Source organism: Pieris rapae, chromosome 8, assembly GCF_905147795.1.
Source record: "Pieris rapae chromosome 8, ilPieRapa1.1, whole genome shotgun sequence".
NCBI classification, from domain to species: Eukaryota; Metazoa; Arthropoda; class Insecta; order Lepidoptera; family Pieridae; genus Pieris; species Pieris rapae.
The window spans coordinates 1,004,945-1,027,953 of record NC_059516.1 but is presented as its reverse complement, the minus strand read 5'-3'; the positions used below and the strand labels follow the sequence as shown (position 1 = coordinate 1,027,953).

General features: G+C 32.2%; 4 protein-coding genes across 6 annotated transcripts; 2 read left to right on the top strand and 2 right to left on the bottom strand.

Moving 5' to 3' along the window:
- Nucleotides 1-401: 401 nt before the first annotated feature.
- Nucleotides 402-10,996, bottom strand: LOC111000204 (GTP-binding protein 1). Of its 2 annotated transcripts, none has more exons than XM_045629091.1 (14): nt 10,823-10,996; nt 10,481-10,651; nt 9,679-9,790; nt 8,638-8,809; nt 8,213-8,391; nt 7,727-7,890; nt 7,484-7,606; nt 7,257-7,372; nt 4,220-4,364; nt 3,721-3,903; nt 3,102-3,237; nt 2,421-2,554; nt 1,967-2,074; nt 402-1,765 (listed from the first exon to the last, which is right to left on the bottom strand). In XM_045629091.1, the coding sequence occupies exons 2-14, from the start codon at nt 10,577-10,579 to the stop codon at nt 1,634-1,636; spliced, it is 1,803 nt and encodes a 600-aa protein (XP_045485047.1). In that variant the 5' UTR covers nt 10,580-10,651; nt 10,823-10,996; the 3' UTR covers nt 402-1,633. The 2 variants fall into 2 exon arrangements, with proteins under 2 accessions (XP_045485047.1, XP_045485048.1); XM_045629092.1 differs by having other exon boundaries at nt 10,481-10,647.
- A 137-nt stretch (nt 10,997-11,133) lies between these two features.
- On the top strand, nt 11,134-16,874 carry LOC111000228 (fidgetin-like protein 1). Its single transcript, XM_022269605.2, has 10 exons — nt 11,134-11,418; nt 11,497-11,649; nt 11,742-12,173; nt 12,343-12,458; nt 12,866-13,021; nt 13,657-13,790; nt 14,444-14,558; nt 15,213-15,325; nt 16,388-16,579; nt 16,717-16,874. The coding sequence occupies exons 1-10, from the start codon at nt 11,324-11,326 to the stop codon at nt 16,834-16,836; spliced, it is 1,626 nt and encodes a 541-aa protein (XP_022125297.2). The 5' UTR covers nt 11,134-11,323; the 3' UTR covers nt 16,837-16,874.
- Nucleotides 16,875-17,143: 269 nt separating this feature from the next.
- Nucleotides 17,144-20,805, top strand: LOC111000226 (DNApol-eta). Of its 2 annotated transcripts, none has more exons than XM_022269601.2 (8): nt 17,144-17,352; nt 17,437-17,571; nt 17,743-17,845; nt 18,101-18,317; nt 18,624-18,741; nt 18,953-19,093; nt 19,209-19,576; nt 19,653-20,805. In XM_022269601.2, exons 1-8 carry the CDS (start codon nt 17,219-17,221, stop codon nt 20,732-20,734), a joined length of 2,298 nt encoding a protein of 765 aa, XP_022125293.2. In that variant the 5' UTR covers nt 17,144-17,218; the 3' UTR covers nt 20,735-20,805. The 2 variants fall into 2 exon arrangements, with proteins under 2 accessions (XP_022125293.2, XP_022125294.2); XM_022269602.2 differs by having other exon boundaries at nt 17,282-17,352; nt 17,460-17,571.
- Nucleotides 20,806-20,853: 48 nt separating this feature from the next.
- On the bottom strand, nt 20,854-22,869 carry LOC111000218 (60S ribosomal protein L10). Its single transcript, XM_022269593.2, has 5 exons — nt 22,750-22,869; nt 22,600-22,628; nt 22,198-22,503; nt 21,263-21,425; nt 20,854-21,047 (listed from the first exon to the last, which is right to left on the bottom strand). The coding sequence occupies exons 2-5, from the start codon at nt 22,620-22,622 to the stop codon at nt 20,880-20,882; spliced, it is 660 nt and encodes a 219-aa protein (XP_022125285.1). The 5' UTR covers nt 22,623-22,628; nt 22,750-22,869; the 3' UTR covers nt 20,854-20,879.
- Nucleotides 22,870-23,009: the final 140 nt, after the last annotated feature.

The following is a 23,009-nucleotide window of genomic DNA, read 5'->3' as shown; positions in this document are numbered from 1 at the left end:
AGTTGAAGCAATTTGAAATACTTCAGACTCAACTACGGCTGAAGAGAGAATTACTTCAAAAATATCGTAATATGTGCTCATTTGAAACCTCATTCAAGTGAATCAATATGCCTCTTCGAGCAATACTTAGATATTTAGCTAATAATGAAAGACTAGTTCAGAAAATTGCTGAATCTTATCCAGTGAGACGAGCTGCACAACTAGCAGTCTCAGCATTTTTCAGAAGTAAAGAGAAGCTTTCTGATGCTGATCCAGCTAGAGTTAACAGGTTGATTACCTTCTTCAGAAAGTTTAGTCAAAATATACGAGATGGAATTGAGGATGCTAAAAAGCAATTAAAGAAATGACTTACTTTTAGCTTCTAACTTAGCTCAATTTTTAGAGTAAAAATAAAACAAACATTTTATTTGAGCTAGTTTTATTTTCAAATTCTGAACAAATCAATAAAAATACCTCATCACTTATGCTAAGAAATCACAATACAATGGTACCAAAACAAATACTGAATACATCTATGATATGGATTGCAGCTAGCATTACTAATATTGACACAACTTACTAGGCATGGAACTTTTCAAATAAAATGTTAATACAAAAATCAATTTTTTTAATTATCTTTTCTGTTAGCCTAAAACAGCTATCATACTCAAAATTTCGAAATGTTTTAATACCTAATGTAAATATAATTTTAAAAGGCCAATCTCCACACAAAATAGTACTCTAATTTTAAAACATAAATTGCACCAAGAAAACTCAAATTTTCCATAAAAGTCTAAATCTCTGTAGATTGAGGAATATAAAAAATTTTGATAAGTATCTATGAATAAAATAGATGGTTCCCTATAATATGTATTAGCTACATACTATATAAAGTCAATAGTACACAGCTGTACCTTGTACTTCTTAGTTTTAGGCGGTTTGGCAATGGTTGCCAACTTTATTGTATTCTTGAACCTAGTAACATTGAATATATCATTCAATTCGAAATTACAACTGTTACAAACATTTTGATTATTCATAAAAAGAGTAATCTAAATTCTAATATGAAAATATGTGATAGATATTTATAAAATAGTGGTACTAGAGAAAAATGTATACTTGTGCTTAGTTATGTAATGAATATGTCAGATAAATTTGAATAAAAATATAAGTATTAAGTTATGCTTAGCTTACAGACCTGACATTTGTATAATTTTCTGTACACTGTAAGATTGTACAGAAATTTGGGCGTAATTATTTAAATAAAATAATGTTTAAAGATTAAACTAACCTAGTACACCAATGTACAATTTTAATGGATAAATTTAATTATTGAGTTTAATGAGTTTTCTTTTAACATTATCTGGCCGTTAAAAGGACAGCTATTGCATTAAGTATTTAATAGAATAATATAAAATGTTTCTTTCATTTATATTGCCATTTTCATAACTAATTTGGAGAAAATATTTCAACTTAATATAGTTCAAACATTAATATATCAATGCAATATCTCTGATTTTAAGTAGATAGTAGAACCTATGTAGTAACTAGCCAATTTAAAATGTATTCGACATTGAAAATATTAAGAAACAGTTACATTTCAGTTTTCAGGTTTGTTCCAGAGTGGCTTGAGATTAGGTTTCAAATTTTTGTATTAATTAGCAACAACGGCAGATGCCGATGGCGTCTGTGGTCCATGTTTGTCATGCCTTTTGCGCCCACGTCGCCTCTTGTCACCTGTCAGTTGTAAAGGAGAATTTGCACCAGATTCATCTGATTCTTGTACCTAAAATTGCATAATATAACATAAACAACTTTACAAATATCTAACTATAAATAAAAAAAAACCTATAGATACACAAATAAACAACCCAATGTTTCCACATTACTATGTCACTTAAAAAATAGATTATACAACATGTGTGCTTCTGTGATCAACAAAAACAAAATTTCATCTATGGTTGGTGTTCTATACTAAAGAACTTACCGTGTTGAGATGCCTATGCTCATGTCTATGATGTCTGGCAGTCGCCTGAGCATGGGGTTCAGGACGTAAAACATTGCCCACAGCTTTGGTACGCCCTTCACGGAATACCTACGGAAACAAATTTTTAAGCCAAAAATAATAGAATCTTTTGAAATTCTTCATTAAAATAATAATCAATAAAAAGTTCATCTAATCCAATTTATAATATTTTTATAGTAACTCAAGTAGAACAACAGTAATAAAATTACGTTCCTTCGTCACATGAATTTATATTATATTTTTTTAAGTATTTTTTTTTATATAGTAGCCCGGAGGCTCATCTGAAGTTAAATAATACCGCCCTATGCTATCTATGGACACTCAATGGTAGAGGGCTCGCGAGTGCGTTGTAGTCCTTTTAAAAATTGCTTCGGAAATACCTAGACATAATTATCAAAGCAAAAAAAAAACATACCATTCTCTGTCCCCGTCGCAAATACTCTGGGTGCTTGATGAATCTGAAGCTAACACGTGCCTTATCTCCCGTACGAAGGCAATCGCGAGACATGGACAGAATCGACGCCGTCTGACGAATACTGCCGCAGTGTACTGTATAAGATATTTTCTTATTTCACTTTAGCGTAATAAAAATTAAATTTTTAATTTGAAAATAGAAACATATTTTGTTTACGGCATACAGGGGGCATTGATCGCAAGACCCATGGACGCCCATTATTTGTTTTGCCGGCTTTTGAGTGAGGACTATGCTTTTTAAATAGTTGGGGATCGTATCTCCCAAACCCCAACGGGAGTCGATTTTACAGCTCGCTAGTCCGTAAAAGATAATGTATTGTAAAGCCATCAAGGATGAAATTTTGAGTTCAAACGGCTCGTACGGTGATGAGAGTTAGGAGGACTCAGGCTAAATAACTCTTCAGAACACTCCATAGTATACTTTTATTTTTATTTTTTTATGAGCTAAGCTAAATACTTATCTGTTTTTTTTTCTATAAATTGATATTTTTTTTATATAATATATGTTTACCTTAATTTTCATACATTTTAGAGAAAATAATTTGTAAAATATGTCGTAAATTTAATTCAATGAAATATGGAACATTTTATGTCCAATCCAAATTATAATACAAAAACATACCCATGGCTTGGTATCTGGATGATATGGTGGTGGGATGATGCAGAACAAGAATCTCTCCTTCGAACTGCCAGCAAGCCTGAGGGTTTAGCGCTGGTGATACCATCACCATACCTTTGCGAATCGCAGATCGTTTTATCTGAAAGAGATGTACAAATAAATCAAGTTATACTTAATTTGGATAAAAATCAATGGTTAACAAAATAAATAAACTCTCTTTAAAATTATCATATAAGTCTGAGAATCGGCTTCTATCTATCTTTAAAACCCCTGAGTGACAAGGGTGTTCCCAAAATTTATTTTTATTTTTTAGAGATTTTTTTTTTGTTGATACAGCATACAACCATTTTCATTTACACTCTATGATCAACAACTATTTTTAATTTGTTAGTTAATAACTCTTAACCTGAACTCTGAGGTTTATATAGATAGAAAAAGTCACAGAAAAAGTTTTCATTCTGGAATAGCATAGGAAAATTTTGGTATATACTAAAATCTTAGGCTAGGCATTTAGGAGAAACGAAGTTTGCGGGGGCAGCTAGTTGTTATATACAATTTAGTTGTACAATTACGAAATAAATCAATTAATAACAACCCGGTAATATTACGATAAAAATAATACCTTTTTAAGTGCAAAGCTAGCAGTCTGTCCCCCTCGCACTTCGTGCACACTCATTCGTTTGCGATGAATACTTTTAACAGTGATTGGCACGAAACGGCCGAGCGGGTCAGGGCCCAGAAGTAACGTGTCGTTCAAACGAATAACGCCCGCCAGAGTTGTTCCTGATACAACTGTTCCTACACCCTGTAAATAATAGTATTAGAAAAAATCTGTGTGCACAGGTATTGAACCTACGACCTCGGAGAGTCGCAGGCCTCTAGACCAAAATAATAGTGTATTTGCGGCCCTGGACGACGAATGGACTATCTTCGCTTATATATATATTTTTTAATTTAAATAGTTAACAATTAAAAACAGTGATAAAGAGTAAGTATTGCCAGTATTTAATATATTTTTGAAGTGTACAAAAGTTGCATACATAAATAAAATATATTATTGATATTTGAAAAAATAAAAATGATGATCTAAAAACTATAATAGTATGAGATTTTTCGAGTACCGGAACAGAGTATGTATCGTCAATCTGGAACTCAGCCGGTTTGTCATCTTGCGAAGGCATCCTGGTCTTCAGCAGATTAAGGAACATCGTCAGTAGCTCCAAGTTTTCACCCGTCACGTTAGACACTTGGAATATTGGACATAGACTGCAAAATTGTTAAATATTACAAAATTGAAGACAATCAACAATAAACAGTTTCTTCTTTCCAGAAAAGAAAGTTTTTTCAAATTACGCGATTTCAGTCTACACACGCCACGCCATACAACGCGGTTATTTAACAGGTTATATTTCTGTACTGTGAAATGTATCATGACCTGTACGCACTTATTTCGATAATAACTATTTTATTTATTTAATTATTTATTTATTTCATAACTAGCTGACCCGGCAGACTTCGTACTGCCTCATCGATAAATAAAAGACCTAATCTTTTGTATAAAATGATTTTAAAACAAACAAAATAATTATTAATGAAAAAGCATTTATTGAATAAAGCATGAAGTTTTATTATTATTTTCGATACATCATGTTGCTTACTTAGAAATCAGAGTTTTCCTGAAATACTGGCTATTTATAAGGTTTAAATTTGATATTCACAGACACACACTGTGAAAATACAGTCTGTTAATTAATTTAAAGCTTTCTCATAAACTATATTTTTTGTTTCGTTTTGTGGTGCGTAAATAAACAAAGAAGACGGTTTTCCGACGCGCGAACACGCGACGTATAATTGTCCATGCGCGAAACAGGGAAACTCCAAGTTGATTCCACAAACTTCTAAAGACTGTCCTTGCAATTTATTTATGGTCATCGCAAAGGCCAGACGTACTGGAAATTGTAAGCGTTTAAAATCGAATGGTAAGTCCGTTGGAATCATCGGTATCCGCGGGATCAAGACATCCTCTCCTTTGTATTTTCCTTTTATGATTGTCGCCTCAATGACGTTATTCATCAGTCTTTTCACAGCCAGTCTTGTTCCATTGCATAGTCGAGGTTGATTAATGTTACGCAGCATGATGACTGATCCTACTTTTAACTGCAAATTGTGAGGTGGTAATCCAGGCAATTCCAGTGAATTTAAAAACTCAGTGGGATAGTTGATTACGTCATCCTGGTTCATTACGGTGTCGACTGATTTGAAGGAAACCAACTGTCCTGGAAGAAAATTCTGAATGGTCGCATTAAGATCCTCTACATCATTATTTTTCGCTGCTAATATTGCTCGTTCACCCAGCCAATTATGGTTATTGAACTTTTGCGCTATATCTGGGAAAACTCGCTGAATAAGCTCCACTTTTGAGTCTGTGATGTGACAGAAATCTGTAGGTAATGTGATGAATCCGGTCGAGGTGTCCACTGCAACTTTATTATTTCCAATGTCTAACAACTGCTTCGCAAACACATTAGCAGTTTCATCTTGTTGCAAAAATACTCGCATGTTAGTTGTTAAGTGGGGTGTCTTTACGTACTGCCACAAATTTGATGATTTTAGGCATGCATTTAGTTCATCAGCAACAGTTGATCGGGGAATAACTGGAAGAGTCTGACGAAAATCACCTGACAACAGAATCATGGCCCCACCGAAAATAATTTGGTTGTCACGAAGATCTTTCAACGTTCTGTCCAGTGCCTCCAGTGACCTCTTATGGGCCATTGTGCATTCATCCCAAACAATTAATTTGCATACCTGTAGGATCTTGGCCATTGCGCTACTTTTGGCGATGTTGCAAATTGGTGTTTCGTCTTCTCCTCGGCATCGTAAATTGTAATTAATCAAAGTGAGAAAATTTCCCGCTCATTTAGCAGTAAAGTGTCACTATCACAAAAAAGAACACATTACTTGGAATGTCACTATCACAAAGGATCACCAAAGTAAAGAAAGTTCTCGCGCACGTAGCCACAAAGATAGATATATCGATAATATAATTTTTTCCGTGCTCTGAAATGCGACAGGATGGAATGACATATCAGTTGGTTGTCAAATCTAATGTCAAATACATATTGAGATTGCGTTCAGAATTTAACTTAAGATTTATAATTTAATTTGTCTTTATTATTATTGATTTATCTTTCGATTTCTATATAGTCTTATTAAAAAAATAATCGGACAGAGTAACAACTTAAGTTAGCTAAAATAAAAAAAATAATCGGACAGAGTAACAACTGAAGTTAGCTAAAATTGTGTTTATTTATGTACTATGTATTTTGAGACTATGCAATTTTGTCGCGTTCGCGATTCACTTTCACTTTTGTTGAGTTTCAGAACGCGATATTAGGTCCTCCAACGCGCACGCGAATTTGAACTTTATGCCGCGGTAATAAATTACAAATTGACTCTCCATTTTATTTAGAAAACGTTTGTATGGGAAATAGAAAAATGCTGTTTTGAGGATTTTCCCGGCAATTATTCGAATTTTTCTCACCTTTTAAACCTTCCCTAGACCTCCACGAATAATTCAAGACCAAGATAAGATAAATCCGTTCAGCCGTTCTCGAGTTTTAGCGAGACTAACGAACAGCAATTGATTTTTATATATATAGATAAGTAATCCAACAGCTATTTAACACATATTATTATACAAAACGCAAATACAATACACAAAGCCAAAACAGATTACACAGATTAAATAAAAAACAGAAAACAAGCATTAAAAGACAAAGTGACATTTAAAAGAAAAATAAAAGAATAAAATTAAAAACTGCAAATTTAAAAAAAAGCAACAAATAATACTAAGAATTTATTAATATCTACTACTAATAATTAATATATAAATGTTTTGTTGAAATTCCTTTAGCGAGAAAAGTTAAACGTGAATCATTTGTACATAACGCGTGTATACGGGTATATGTATTGTATTGTAAATTGTAGGCAGTAAATCTTTATGAAATTTAAAAAAATATAATTTAATAATTGCAGTAACAATTTCAACTTTTATCAATTAATTGATAAAGGTTGAAATTCCGCAACATAAATATTTAAAAAATAATCTACATTATGAATTTATTCTGGCTCGAAGGACCAATAAATTGAGTTTACCGTTGGGACACAAAATTAGTTGCACTAACGATGACGTCATCTTTCGTCTTAACCATAACTGGTACTTTGCGGCAGCCCGAAGACTTCAGTATCCTAATTAATAGCTTCAGATTGTCCTGAAAGAAATTACTTCGTTTACATATCCAATTACATACTATGTACTTTCATCGTGTGTCAAATAATTTAAGGATTTTGTACTGTCATGTATTAGATAATTAAATGTATACCTGTAGTACATTCGGCGGACACATATCAATCTTGGTGACGACAACAAATACTGGTACGGACAGAGCAAGGGCAAGTCCCAAATGCTCCTTTGTCATTCCCACAATACCTGCGTTTGCCCCGATCTGCAGACATTTAGGCCTTATTTATTATACATATTATTGATATATAAAAATATTAATAAATATAACTGTCTAGTAAGTATAGAAAATTCAATATAAAGATGCATAAAAACAAATTCTTACCATCAACATGCCAAAATCTGGTGCATGTCCGGTCATACCGAATACAGTTGTCTTCAGATATCTCTCATGTCCGGCCAAGTCAATGAATGTGATCACTTTAGATGATTTCTCACAGATCTTCACCCAGTCAAGAGTACCATGGTCAGGTTTGTTGACAACATTCCCTGGTCAAGTAGTAAAGTAAAAAAAAGACGTTTTTCTAATACAAAAATTTTGATTGTAACAATATTAAAGTTACAAAAAACTTTATGATTTATAACTAACCTTTTTTTTAATTATACTAATAAATATAAAAAGTAAATTTGTATATTAAACTCTCACATATTATAAAAAGAGTCAATCAATATTCAAAGAGTAGAAATATTTTAAAATAATACTTTATATTAAAACTCTTTTTTTACGTAAACTCAAAAGTCATTTTAATTTTCATAAAATCTCTAATTTAGACTATGAAATGCTAGGTATAACCAGGGTCGAGATACTCACCCATACTGTCAAAGCCAAGAATATCATTCCCCACAGAACTGGTCCTGCCAGTTTCAGCTTCATGCTTATGTCTGAAGAGCCGTTGCCTTGCATGTCCTCTTCCATTGTCTAGTTCCCCATGCGTCAGGACACCTAGTAATGTAGACTTGCCCGCATCTACATTCCCAACTACTGCAACCCTGGTTAGAAATAGATATTAATGTATCTTACATTAAACAATAACACAATAAAGAATAAAAATTAATACTTACTGATAAACTACTATAAGTAAACTCTATCTAAAGTCAGGTATATAGAGTGAGAAAGTTAGAAATTATTTTCTTTACATATGCAGCAATGCATAGTAATATATAAGTTTTTATATAAATACTTAAAGTAAACCCAGGTTTTATTATGAGAAGATAACATTCACAGTTCAATGTTACCTTATCTCCATAAAGTCATTATGATCCAATTCAGTTCTGAGAAGATACTGCCCAACAATGCCGGTGCCACAGTCCCACTTTCGTAGTTCTACACAAGAAATCCTCTCACTTACAAGAGACTGTAGAGTTGCAACTGATGCATTGTATTCATCTTCTGTAAGACCTTTACCATCTGCAATTTGATTTCATTACTTTATTAGATTATTACACCTAAATTTGCTTCACCAGATTAGGGATTCATAGGTTTCATATGTGGGTAACAATGAAAATGTTTAGAACTGGCCAGTTAGGAACATTGCTAATAAAAACTCTTTTTGAATTTCAATTTTAGAACATTTTAGTAACCTAATGTACTTAGTATATTGCAATTTGCAATCATTTGTTTTTGTGAATGGTGGCAAATCGAAAACTCTTGTTACACGTGAAAATTAAACTATCACGAGAAAATTCACTTATTTATTATGACTGTTGTAGGCTTACTCAACAACAAAACTATGATAGGCTGCGATTAGCAGTTCTTATTGAATCCCCATCTCGTGCAACTATTAGCAATTGATTTAACGAGTTAAAGCGTGGACGTAGAAATCTCAATAATGATACGCGTGAGGGACTGAAGTAAATGATATGATGGATAATAATATAATATAATAAAAGATGATTGACTTATTATTTGGACGAAAAGGTCATTTTACTGCAGACTAGTATGTCAATCGCTGTTTGCCTGTTGTCTCGGAAAAATTCGACAGCAGCGCCCAGCGCGCATAAATTTTGAGTTATTTACAAGCCCTGAAGATGCGGTGAAAGCATATAATGCCATAAAAGAGACCCCTAAGGAAGAATGGGCCTACTGCTTTCTCAGTGGTTCCATCAAATGTGACGATATGTAGAGAGGAATGGAGATCACTTTAAAAAACAATAAAAGTATTGGCAATTTTTTACATTAGCGTTACTCATTTTCTAAACATTATCAGTGTTACCTCGGTATCATTCAAAACTTATTTCTATATTTGAAAACCTTTTAGTTAGTTAGTAAAAGTTTACCTTCTCCATGTCCTATATCATAAATAATTTCACCATTTCCTGACTCTAGTCTTTCAGTAAGTTGTTTCTTCAATAGTTCATATTCTTCTGTACTTGGACTGACCAGAATCATCTAAAATGATTGATAAATAATGTAGAAAATGACTAGACATCCTAGTCCATAGAAGTCATTTTCAATTCAATTAAATGAATTGAATTGAAAATGACTTACATAGACTGCATTAAGTCTATGCAACCTATTTATTTTTCACATAAATATATAATGCCATTTGATATGAATTAAAAATGAACACTATACTTATATTCTCTGTATAACATTAAGAGGATAATACAATCAATTATACTAGATTTTATTAAAATATTAATAATAATCAATATGTGGTTATTATTGTAATTAGAAGATGTTTACAATTTTCATCAAAGTAAATAAAAAAATATTGTTGTGAACAATTTTATTCTGAATGTGATGTAAGTTTTTGCATAATTGAGGTAATACCTACATCATTATAGAATGAAATGAAGCTTTTGAATATACAAAATTGGCTGATTTAATATGTAACTATTTTTTCTTATTAAATATAAACATGTAAGTTCTAGTGTTATTTTACTTATAAGTCAATAATATATTTTGAAAATATTAGGTATAATTTATGGTTGTCAATGAAATAGACAGATAAGAAATCTTATTTATATATTTTTAGATTAAAAACAAATAAAGATAAAGTAAGATAATGGAAAGGAACCATACCTAGCAATATGATTACAAAAAGATACTGTTATGTAAACAAAGAGATTTACTTACTTTCCCCCTAATACTAGAATAATCAGTCTCAGATTCCATTGGCATCTCTGGCTCAGGCAGAGGGCTGGCCACAGTTTCTGGTTCTTCTACTTTGTCCATATTGATTCAAATTGTATCTTTCGACGGGATATTACGACATTATTTCCTCACTGGGCATATAGTAGAAGCTGTCTGAGACAATAAATACATGAAAGCATTCGTGAAGACAAAGATTAATTACACAATATTTAATATAACTCTTTGATTTTAATAATAGAGTTTAATAAATATCAGAATACACTTTCGGAAGTATCTTTAAATAATTGTAAATGTAACTTTCAAAAAAAAATAACTAATACTCACGGTTATGCAATTTCTGCAAAAACACAATATTTCACACACAAACAAGCAACAAAATAACCCGCTTTTCATATATCAAAATAGATTTTACGAAAACAGATGGTTTTTTTTAAGTACTCCGATTTTCTGCCAACAATTTGATTGAATTTGACAACTCATCGTCCGAACTCGACATCAATGTCAGCAGTATGACTGATGATGTCACCCCCACTTAATATAACACATATTATAAATTGAAAAAAAAAAAATATAACACATAATAATAAAATGCACAGAAACTTCAACCTGTAGAATCTGTATTTAAAAAGTTTCATTTGTAGGAAATTAGGAGAGCTGACTAATGACTTTGCCTGGAATAAACTGAAAAGCGATTGGCCGTTTGGCGCCAGTTGAATTAAAGTTTTAAATCTTAAAACTTTAATTTATTAAATTTGAATTTCAATCTTTATATAACTATTTGTTAAATATAACGTTTTCAATAACGATTAGATAGTTACTCTTAAAATGCAGGATAAACTAAATTCAGAAGATGAAAAGGAGAACTGTTTGACTCTTTTGAATAGTTCTTTATTGCAGCAATACAAATCGTCTTTAAAAAGGTGACTTTAAAATGTTTTAATTTAATTATCTGCTCCAAAATAGAAGTAATTCATAGTCATAGTACTATTAACTTTCAGCTCTTCAAACTTTATCTCAATTGCTGTTCTCAATGAGGTGATGGATGATAATATAGATCAACTGAACAAACATGCTGATTCTATTCTAGAGACCGCCAATAGTTTATTCAAAAGTCACGATTATAAAAGCTCCACATGGAGAAGTTCACTAAGGTATTGTGGCTAAGGCTTGTGATTGGTATTGTGTGTAGTACTTTCTATTTCCAAACATTTGTATTTTAATGAAGTTCATGGATTATTTGCAGCACATTTCCTGACCCAGTCTCACTTTTTGAAAAAACTGTAAGTTGTAAGAAATGTAATAAAAAAAATACTGACTTAAAACATTTTCATAAAAGTAGTGAGAAATCAAAAGCCAATTTGCAAGATTTGCTTACTAACAGTTCAAATCAAGAACAGGAAGCAAAATGTGATGTTAAATTCAAACCTAAATTTAATAGTTTTAAACAAAGTAAAAGAGAGGCTCCAAGTATTGCTGAGATGGGTAATGGTCGGGAAGAAAACCTAGATTTTACAGTAATAGATGAGAGTGAAAAGGCTCACAAACAACAAGTGGCTAAGATTTTATTTAAAACAGCCAAAGAAACATTCTTAGCTTCCAATCCAGCAGCTAAACGATCATTGGGAGCTTCAAGAAAAGCCCAGGCAAAGTTCATCTCTCCAATGCTAGGAGCTCAGTAAGGATTTTTTTTAAATTCTGGAACTAATATGATGAAATTAATTTATAGAGCTGTTATATATTATTTTATTTGAAAATTTTAGCAAAGTTATGTTATATTTTATAATTTACTGTATGTTACAATATTTCATATATATTATTATAATACATTAACTTCTTCTTATTAGGGAAAAACAAGATCAAGTTAAAGAACCAGAAGTGACGGATGAGAGACTAAAACATATTGATCCCAAAATGATTGAGATGATTGAGAGCGAAATTATTGATAAAGGAACACCTATAGGTAAACTTTTATTGTGGGTTATGAAATACACTTAAAAAATGCTAAACTGAAATCTGTTTTATCTTTTGTTTTACAATCTCACTTACGTTCACAGATTTGGTAACATACTAAGTTTGGCTTATTTTATTTATTATCTTTGGCAATCTAAACAATGGAACAATACTATTTTAAACTAAAGTGACCAAAATTTTAATTTAAAATATTACTGCTATTGATTAGTGGTAACATACATACAATGCATGTAAAGGAATTTTTAGTTCATAGGCTAGTAAAACCTGGTATACCTGTATCATTTTAACCCATATAAAATACAATACCAATAGGAAGTAGAATTTGATATGTAAATTAGGACAACACTGTGAGATACATATTGAGTATATATTTTATTGTCATTATTTGCTCTTTAGGATGGGATGACATAGCAGGCTTACAAATGGCAAAATCTGTCATACAAGAGGCAGTAGTGTGGCCAATGTTAAGACCTGATATATTCACTGGCCTACGGAGACCACCTAAAGGAATACTGCTTTTTGGTCCACCTGGGACTGGAAAGACCTTAATTGGTGAGTTAAATTAGGGTTTCTTTGCATTTATTTTTATTGGACCTGTATAGGCAAGTGTGGAGCTCTAGCACAAATGAATAATATATAATAATAATAGTCTATACACTACACGGTCAGCTGCTGCGAACTAAGTGCGCCGCTATATTGGCCTTGGCTGCTATGACGTGCGCCTTTCACTTTATCCCTACTCCGCGGCCGACCGTCACGCGACATGCGCCACACAGACCAAAAAGTTTGAGACGATGTAATTAAAGTTTCACATTAATATATACCTACATATATATTTTTCTAAAATAGGTGTGAATTATCTGAATATTGTCAATAAACCTTAAAGTCACAAATTTATTTTTGCAAATTTACGCTTTCCCCATAATTATTTTCTCTCTAGAGTTGCCTGGACGTGATCGCTTGCGGCAAAATAATTTATGTAAGGGCGCGTACAGATATCGCGAGGTGTGCGTCGCGAATTGTTCGTGTCGCATGCCTCATAAGACATACGACGGACCATTTATGCATTGATGCATGCATGCATCCTGAACGACATGCATGCATGCATGCTTAAGCTGAGCACATCGAACGCATCATTAAAATCAACGCTTAGTTGTAAGATGATTATTAAGTTTTATATTTTCAAGGTAAATGCGTAGCAGCTCAATGTAACGCGACATTCTTTAGCATATCGGCATCGTCGTTGACGTCAAAATGGATTGGGGACGGAGAGAAGATGGTTAGAGCGCTATTCGCAGTCGCACGATGTCATCAACCCGCTGTAAGTACACCAAAACTAACAATGCGATACAAAATTAACTTTTCTAGGAGGATTTTTATTTATTTACACTTCGTCAGATTTTTAAGAAAAACAAACAATAAAAATATAAAGGTTTAACCTTATCGCTAACAAGCGATATCTTCCAGGCAAACCTGGTAAAGAAAAAAACTTAAAAAAAAAGAAATATGGGGTGCGCAACCAAATGTTAGAAAAACACACCTTAATGTAAAGTAATACAACTTAAAAAAATACTAAAAACCTAATCCCATAATACAACTTAAAAAAATACTAAGAACCTAATCCCATGCAATACAAAGAAATAATAAATACAACAATTGCAAAAGGCAAGATTGAGCAGGATATGATATCGTTAAGAAATTGCTATGTAGAAGAGTTTTAAAAGATGAGGGTAGCAGCAAGTTTTACTGACTAGAATTGTGGAGTACAGTGGTCAAAATTCTAGGTTTGCGTTAAGATAGTTCTTAACGCAAACAAGAACTATCTTAACGCAAACCTAGAATTTTTATCCGTCTTCTGCATTTGTAGCGTGCTACTTGATCCTTAGAATAAAAAATTCTATCTGTAATATCATCGCTTGTTTTCCGGCATCAAACTCAACAAATGTGTTTTATTGTAATTTATAAAATTTTTAGGTGATATTCATAGATGAAATAGATTCTTTGTTAACTCAGAGAAATGACACTGAACATGAAGCAACGCGAAGAATTAAAACTGAATTTCTTGTTCAGTTCGATGGTGCTGCTACAGGTACTAGATATTTCTAATTTATTTTAATTATTAACTAGATATTAGGAAGCGTTCATGAATAACGTCACGCAATTTTTGGAGATCTTGACCCCCACACCCACTGTTTTTCTGTACCCAACACTAAAACGTTTCGTGACTGTCCATTGTCTATACCTAAAATTTATCATTATGTGGTGAAAAGTACCGGAAAGACGAAAATTTATTTATTTATTTGAAATTAATTTACAATAACGCGTAATTCAATCCCGTCCGGCACCGTAACGTTTACAAGAGGTAACGCCCTCCTTCCCCCACTCCACCAAAGTCTTTAAATACTTGAACCGTCTCTAATATAAATATTACATTAATTACGCAATGTTTAAATAACCTTCTATGAATCTAAAATCCTTAATAATATCATATCTAATACTATTCTGTTAATTTTAATTAAGTTCTAATAGTTTGATATGTTGTTTTCAAATGTTCGATTACGAAACCAATTTTCAAACATTTTATTGAACGCTTTAACCAGCGAAGATTATTTTTTAATTTTCTCTCGTTAATTTACAATAACATTTTGGTTAATTATATGATAAACATGCGGAAAGATTCGACAAGATAAGAAGACAGTTATATAAGGCATAAACATGTATTATGTTGAATTTTTTTTACTAGGAGAAGAAGACCGATTACTTATCGTAGGCGCCACTAATCGTCCACAGGAGTTAGACGAAGCGGCGAGACGAAGGCTAGTCAAAAGACTGTATATCCCTTTACCCGATGCACAAGTAAGAAAATACTATACTTATGATTTCTGATATTTTCAGGTTCAAATTTAATGACGTGGAATAAGTGATAACCTGTCTATCTTATGTTCCATAATTTTTTTAATGTCAGTAGAATTACATAACATTTCATAATGTGCATTTTTCACGTGAATTAAATTACGAAACACATACTTAAATGAAAATTTTTGGCTATCGTCTGTTCAAAGTTTGAAAAATTTTTGCCGCCTTTGCTTCTACAATTGTTTTTACAATCCAAAAATTTCGGTGATCGCACGGAAAATATTGGTCTGATTTTTGAGCACAAAATTATACAAAAACCATCCAGTTCGCAGCCTCCAAACAGTAGAGATGTGAAAAAATAATCGATTATGGAAAAAATCGATTCTTTTTATAATTGAAAATTAATCATAGACTTTTCATCTGCTACCTCTCGACATTACGTCTGGTCTTTTATAACACGGACCTCAAACTAATAGGGATACATCGATGTTTACAATGCGAAGCATTCAATAGATCCGATGATGAAAACAATCGATTAATAACAAATCGGTTTTTTATGCAAAATGTCATCTTAACAACCGGTAGTGGGAATGATAGGTATGGGTTAATAGGGGGAAGAGAGAAATACATTTTTAGCAATTTCGCTCTTTTAAAGTGTAAGCTGAGGGCGCAGAGGTAGATTGCTAGTTGGGGGGCGGCGTACTACCTGTTTTACTCTAGAATATTGAAAATTGCTACACCGAATGGACATTGACAAGTTAGAGGGGAAACTCATCGGCATCTAAATTTGTTGCAGATCTGTAAAACATGATAAAACCGTCGTGCACAATTCTTTTTTGATTTCTTGATTTAATTTAATTTGATTGATTAAGCTCAAATATTAAATAACATTATAATCATTAGGCGTTCGCTTAATACTACGGGGCCAAGAGGTCGTAAGAATCAGCTCGTGATAAATATATGCACTTAGTTTCATACTAATGAATAGACTAATAAATTTGTTAAATGTTTGTCTTGTCTGTTATTAATCTTATGTCTGTGCAAAACTAACTTATATTTCAGGCTCGCAAGCAAATTGTGTTCAACCTGCTCAAAAATGAAAACCACGAGCTCACATCACAAGACATGAGTGACGTAGCTGATTTGACGGACGGTTATTCAGGTGCTGACATGAAATCATTGTGTTCTGAAGCAGCGATGGGACCTATTCGAGCTGTGCCACTATCACAAATTACTACTATTGATAGAGATATGGTATGATATATGGTACCTTTAATATAGACTATATGTTTATATTTTGGCTAAGTTATAATAATACTTTATGAGTTTATTAGTACGTAAAGAAACGATCGAATGAGGAGTAAATTATTTAGTTAAATTATATATTATAGGTGCGACCGGTAAATGCGCAAGATTTCAAGGCTGCGCTGAAAAGAGTGCGTCCCAGTGTATCTCAAGACGATCTCAGCCAATACATTACGTGGGACAGAACTTATGGCCAGGGTTTCTAGTTTTTTATACATTTCAAATTAAATGTTTAAAAATTAAATTACTGTTTTATTAACTTCTTTATTACCACAGATATTTTATTTTTATTACATTATTTATTACCATAAAACTCAGTAATTCACTTGTAATCTTTGTGTATTATTACAAGTTGAACTATAATATACAAACTAGGTAGAAAACTTGACATTTTCGATGCTGTCAAAATAAAGTTAACAATTTGTCGGCTGTCTAGCGACTAGCGAGGTTTTTTTGAATAATGAAGTCAAAACATGATTTTCTGGCGCGATTTAATGCAGTCATTCATATAATGAAAAAGATATAATTTTAAAAATTAATATTTAATTCATATATGTAATAATTATTATATTGTACAAATCTTTAAAAATGGATTTTCATAACAGAGTGGTGGTATTAATTGATATGGACTGTTTTTATTGTCAAGTTGAAGAAAAGCTAAATCCAGAACTAAAAGGAAAACCGATTGCAGTTGTGCAATACAATCCATGGAAAGGCGGAGGGTATATATTAAACTTACGTTGCTTATAGTAAAATGTATATATTTACGTAGATAGCTACAGTAAAAATGCTATTTATATTGTTAGAATAATAGCTGTGAACTATGTAGCAAGAGCCATGGGTGTTACTAGACACATGAGAGGAGATGAAGCCAAGGAGAAATGTCCTGAAATACAGCTGCCTTCTGTGCCATGTTTAAGGGGGAAAGCTGATATATCCAAGTAAGAAACTTTCACAATTTTTTGTAAACTTATGGAGTTGTATAGAGGAGTAAATGTGCAATGACTGAATTTTCATGGTCTTACTAATGTGACCCAGATTATACCTTTATTAATTTTTGTGTAATCAAGAATAAAATATATTTTACAGTAAACTAATCTTTACCTTGACAGATATCGTGATGCTGGCAAAGAAGTTGCTAAAGTTCTACAGAGGTTTACAACACTATTGGAAAGAGCTTCTATTGATGAAGCATACTTAGACATAACAACACCTGTAAGTCCAAAGCATAATAACAAAGTAGACATAACTTATATGTAGGTTAATAACAACCAATGATATGTTGTTGTTACATTAAAATCTGTTTAATATCTTATGTTGTACTTTTTGTTGGGCAAGTGTTTTGACTCCCTCTGTGCTTTAGTAATTGAAAACATATAATCAACTTTTTTAAACCAAACCTACATCCTGCAAAAACAAACATTAGAAGACACAGAGATATTAGTTATAAGTTAAATATTTGTCTTTTAGGTTCAAGAACGTCTAAAAATCATCAACATAAATACAATAAGTACAGACATGATGCCTAACACATTTGCTCTTGGATATGAAAGCATAGATGAGTTGGTTTCTGATGTGCGTAATTATGGAGGAGATTGCATGGAATTTGATATAGAACATGCATCACGGTTGCTTGTTGGGGCTGTGATTGTTAGTGAAATAAGAGCTGCTGTATATGAAGAAACTGGTATGTAGTGTTAGGTTTATGTTTTTTGTAAGTGAAAACACTACAGTGCACAGTTGTAAGCTCACTACTTTTAAAGTGAATTGAAGACTATTTTATTAATGTCATACTTCTTAATTATTATCATTACACTACTACTTACGTCAGTTGCTTTATATGATATCTAGTTTGACACCAAGATAACAAATACAAAAATAGTGATATGACAGTTTGTTACATTACATTAGTGTTAGTGCATTTTACATAAAAAGAAAGTTATTTGTCTTAAACAGCAAAATGCATTACTCTTTGATTGAATTGAAATTTCAGGGTATCACTGCTCAGCTGGCATTGCACACAATAAAATTTTAGCCAAGCTTGTATGTGGAATGAACAAACCTAATAAACAAACAATACTACCAAAACATAGTGTTAATATACTGTATCAGTAAGTATCTTTTAACCTTTTTTCAAGTAGAATAAATTGTATATAAGTATTTGTAAAGTGCTTAATACAGTTAAACTTAGCTAGTAATTTTATATCTCTGTTAAAAATAGGTCAAGATGTCGTAATTACCTGTGCATAGCTTTGAGACTAATTATTAAAACCTTTTGGTTTTTTTCCTTTTAACATTGATTCAGATTACCATTTGTTGTAGAACATTACCACTAAAAAAAGTAAAGCACTTGGGTGGAAAATTTGGAGATGCAGTATGTGAAACTTTAAAAATTAAACTGATGGGAGAACTACAAAAATTTTCTGAAAAGGAGTTACAAGTGAGATTTGATGAGAAAAATGGGTATGTTGTGGCAAATAGTTAAATTAAAAAAAAAGTAAATAGCTATTTCTATTATATAGCCAAAAATTAAGTGTTCAGTCAAGTCTTGGGATGTGTATCTTATTTTTTTTTTCAGAACATGGCTTTATAATATAGCTCGTGGAATTGATTTAGAGCCAGTCCAAGCTAGATTTAATCCAAAGAGTATTGGATGCTGCAAACAACTCCGTGGGAAATCTGCATTAACAACATTAGATAGTTTAAAGAAATGGCTTAGAGACCTTGGGTATGAAATTGAAGATAGATTGGAAAAGGATGCCTTAGAAAGTAATAGAACCCCTAAACAAATGGTGGTAAGTTTTTCTACTGAAACCCAAGATGGTAGGGATATTAGCAGTAGTAGGTCTTACAATTTTAGCCCTGATGATGAACTATGTGGGGATTTATTTTCAACCAAAGGTCTGGAAATGATTTTAGACAGTGCTGAAGGATGTAAATTAAAAGGTAAAAGAATTTGTTTAGTAAACATATCTCTTAACATCTTAAATAGATTATTATTAAAGGCTTATTTCCTTTTCAGATGATGAAACCGATCGAAGATTAAAAGCACCAATAAAATTTCTGGGTATAAGTGTGGGCAAGTTTGAAGATAATGATACCAAGAAAACAAAGAAAATTAAAGATTACTTTATGGCTGGTTCCTCTACAGTACAAAAAACTAAAGAAGACTTAAAATCTGATAGTGTAAACACAAATACCTTTAGCAAAACTGCTGACAAAGAACATGTACTTAGAAAATTCTTTCAAATTGCAGAGAAAGGAGCAGAACCACTATGTGGTAATGCAAGTTCATCAAAAACTAATGTTGACAATTGTAAATCAATAGACCATAAAACTGATGTTCAAGGAATGGAATCAAGCCTAGAAAGACAAGAATCGTTTTTTGCTAAGTTTTTAAATAGTAACAGACATTCAAATGAAAAATCAACTACACCAGTATGTAAGGTAGAAACTTGTGGTGATGAAAGCAATGATACAAATTACTCTGGATCTACCATTGATGAAGAAATAAATAAAAGTATTGCCATGTTTGAAGATGATCCCTTGGAAGTAGACAGAGTCAGTAGTATGAGGCAACTACTTAACACATCTAAAGGAGGAAAGGATACCCCAGATTTGGAAGAAAATGGGATATCAGATATTGGAATATCTAAACCTAATATAGAAGTAATACAATGCTCAGAATGTGGAAAAAAGATATCATTAGACATGTTTGATATTCATGCTGATTACCACTTTGCTCTAAAAATAAGAAGTGAAGATAGAGAGCAGATACGAAATAAAGTTGAAAACAAAAAGAAAGATGTGGCAAAGAATACTCAATCATTCAAAGAACATGAGGAAAATACAAATAAATCAATAGCTAACTTTTTGGTTAAAATTGATGAAACTATTCCATGTAAAATGTGTTCTGAATGTGGAAACAGGGTTCCATTGGAGAAATTTCAAGAGCATTTAGATTTTCATGAAGCTCAGCGACTAAGCAGAGAAATAAATAAGCCATCTCTACCTGTAAATAGTGCTAAGAGGAAAAGAAAATCTGCATCACCTCTTAAGAAACCCAAAATGCAATGTAAATCTATAGATTTGTTTTTTAGATGACTCTTACATTCTACCTCTATATATGTATTATTTATCATGTATATTATTAAAGTAATTTACTTGTTTTAAAATATTCATTCCTTTTATTCAAGAGGACCCCCTACTAGAAATAAAACAACTTTTAGACAAATTAATTATATTTCATCTAAACGCTGTAAATTTCGTTTTGGACCTTCCGCCAAGCGTCTAGAGGACCGTGTTCAGGCCGGTACTTGACGTTGCATCCATCGTTGGCGAAACGTCCTTCATCACGAAGACGCTCGTATTCTTCACGTTCGTATACGGTGAAGCCCCACTTCTTGGAGATGTAGATCTAGAAAGAAATTTATTTTTAGAACAATAGATATAGAATTACACTTATCATGGTTAGACTTCAATCAGATAACGAAAATTTCTTATCTCACACATTAAAAATATAATGGTTGATAACATTTACAATATTCATGCTTATACATATAAAACCAATGTTTTTTTTACAAAACAGAAATGAAGAAATAAAAAGAATTTTATAAATAAATTTTTGTCTACCTTCTGACGACCTGGGAACTTGAACTTCGCACGACGCAGAGCCTCAATGACTTGCGCCTTCCAACGGTCACTTGAGCGCACAGACATAATGGGCTGTCCAATTCGCACACGTGCCACTGTACCTTGGGGTTTGCCAAAAGCACCTCTCATCCCAGTCTGGAGCCTAAAAACCCAATTTAATATATAAAAGCAATCCTTAGTTATGTAAATATTAGGAACAAGTTATAAATATTTATTTACTATCAAAATACATATAATCTTTCTAATACACATTAAACCTCGGCTGCCTCTATTTACCCATCAATCATATAAATAAATTTAAGTGATTTTTCCAGTAACTTTGTAGATTTTATTGACAGCTCTGGCGCTACAAAAAATGCAGCCCTTCCACCCTTGCATACCAATGCTCAGGCATTTTATTCTTGCCTTATATAAATGCTTATATATTTTAATGTCTGTGCTTTGTTACAGCGGGTGGGAGTTGCTCTTCAAAATTTTGGGAGCCCTATAATCTATCAACACATAATCAACTTTCCGGATGAATAACGCAGTTACTAATTATAATGTCTATGAATAATCACAGATATCCATATGAATAGTCAATGCATTAAACCTTATAATCAAATATAGTTTAGTATAGTCAATTATTATCCAGATTATTATTGTATATATTAAGACTAAAAAGTTAATGGAACTGGACCAGATTATACAATAAAGGGATTTTCATGTATTTCCTGCATAATATTCTTACATTTATTATATATATTATGCAATAAATGTTACTACACAATATTAGAATTTGTACCTATAACTGATGAAAGCTATGCTTTATACTATGATGTGAAATTTCAAGACCAGAAATATCACAGAAATTATAAAGAACTCTATTTAAATAGATCTTTAAGTTCATTACAAGACACAATAACAGCACATACCTGTCAGCTCCAGCACACGATAACATTTTGTTGATGCGGATAACGTGGAATGGATGGAGCCGAATGCGGATGTGAAACTGATCTTTTCCACAATTTTTGACGAGGTACTTGTTGCAGCAGATACGGCCTGCCTCCAAAGCCTCAGAACTTAGCTGTTCGTACTCATCCGACACCAAGTGCACACATAGTGGAAAGTCATCTACGGCAGCCTTCTTTTTACCCAAGTCGAATATACGAATTTTTGGGTCAGGCACACCACGACAGAATCGTGACTTTGGATAGGGTTTGTTTTTACAATACCGATAACTGAAAAGTCAAAACATATTAAAATGATCAGCTATTTAAACCTACATTAAATATAACTACGTAAAAGAAAATCACAACAACATAACCAATATTTACCATCTCGCTGGCCGGCGCCCCATGATGCCCTGAAATATACAAAAAAACACGCTTAGTAACACACAATTAAGTTTTAGACACCACCTTTAAGTATATTTATTTAATATTATAAATGATTTTATTCGATTTTAAAATAGTAACCATTCGCACCTTCAATGAGACACACAAGACGTCGTAAAAGAGAGCTGTCAAAATTATTGCAACTCTTTTTTATATTCAAAAAATTCAAATGTCAAATGTGTCACAGTTTATATCAATACCAAGTATGACACAAAATTACATAACTTGTAAATATAATTTAAATTTTCACACTTTTGCATGATAAAAAATACGAACAACAACAAAAAAGATAAACGAATAAATAAAAAAAGCCACTGCAGTAAATCCGGAAGTAGTTTTCATCATACATT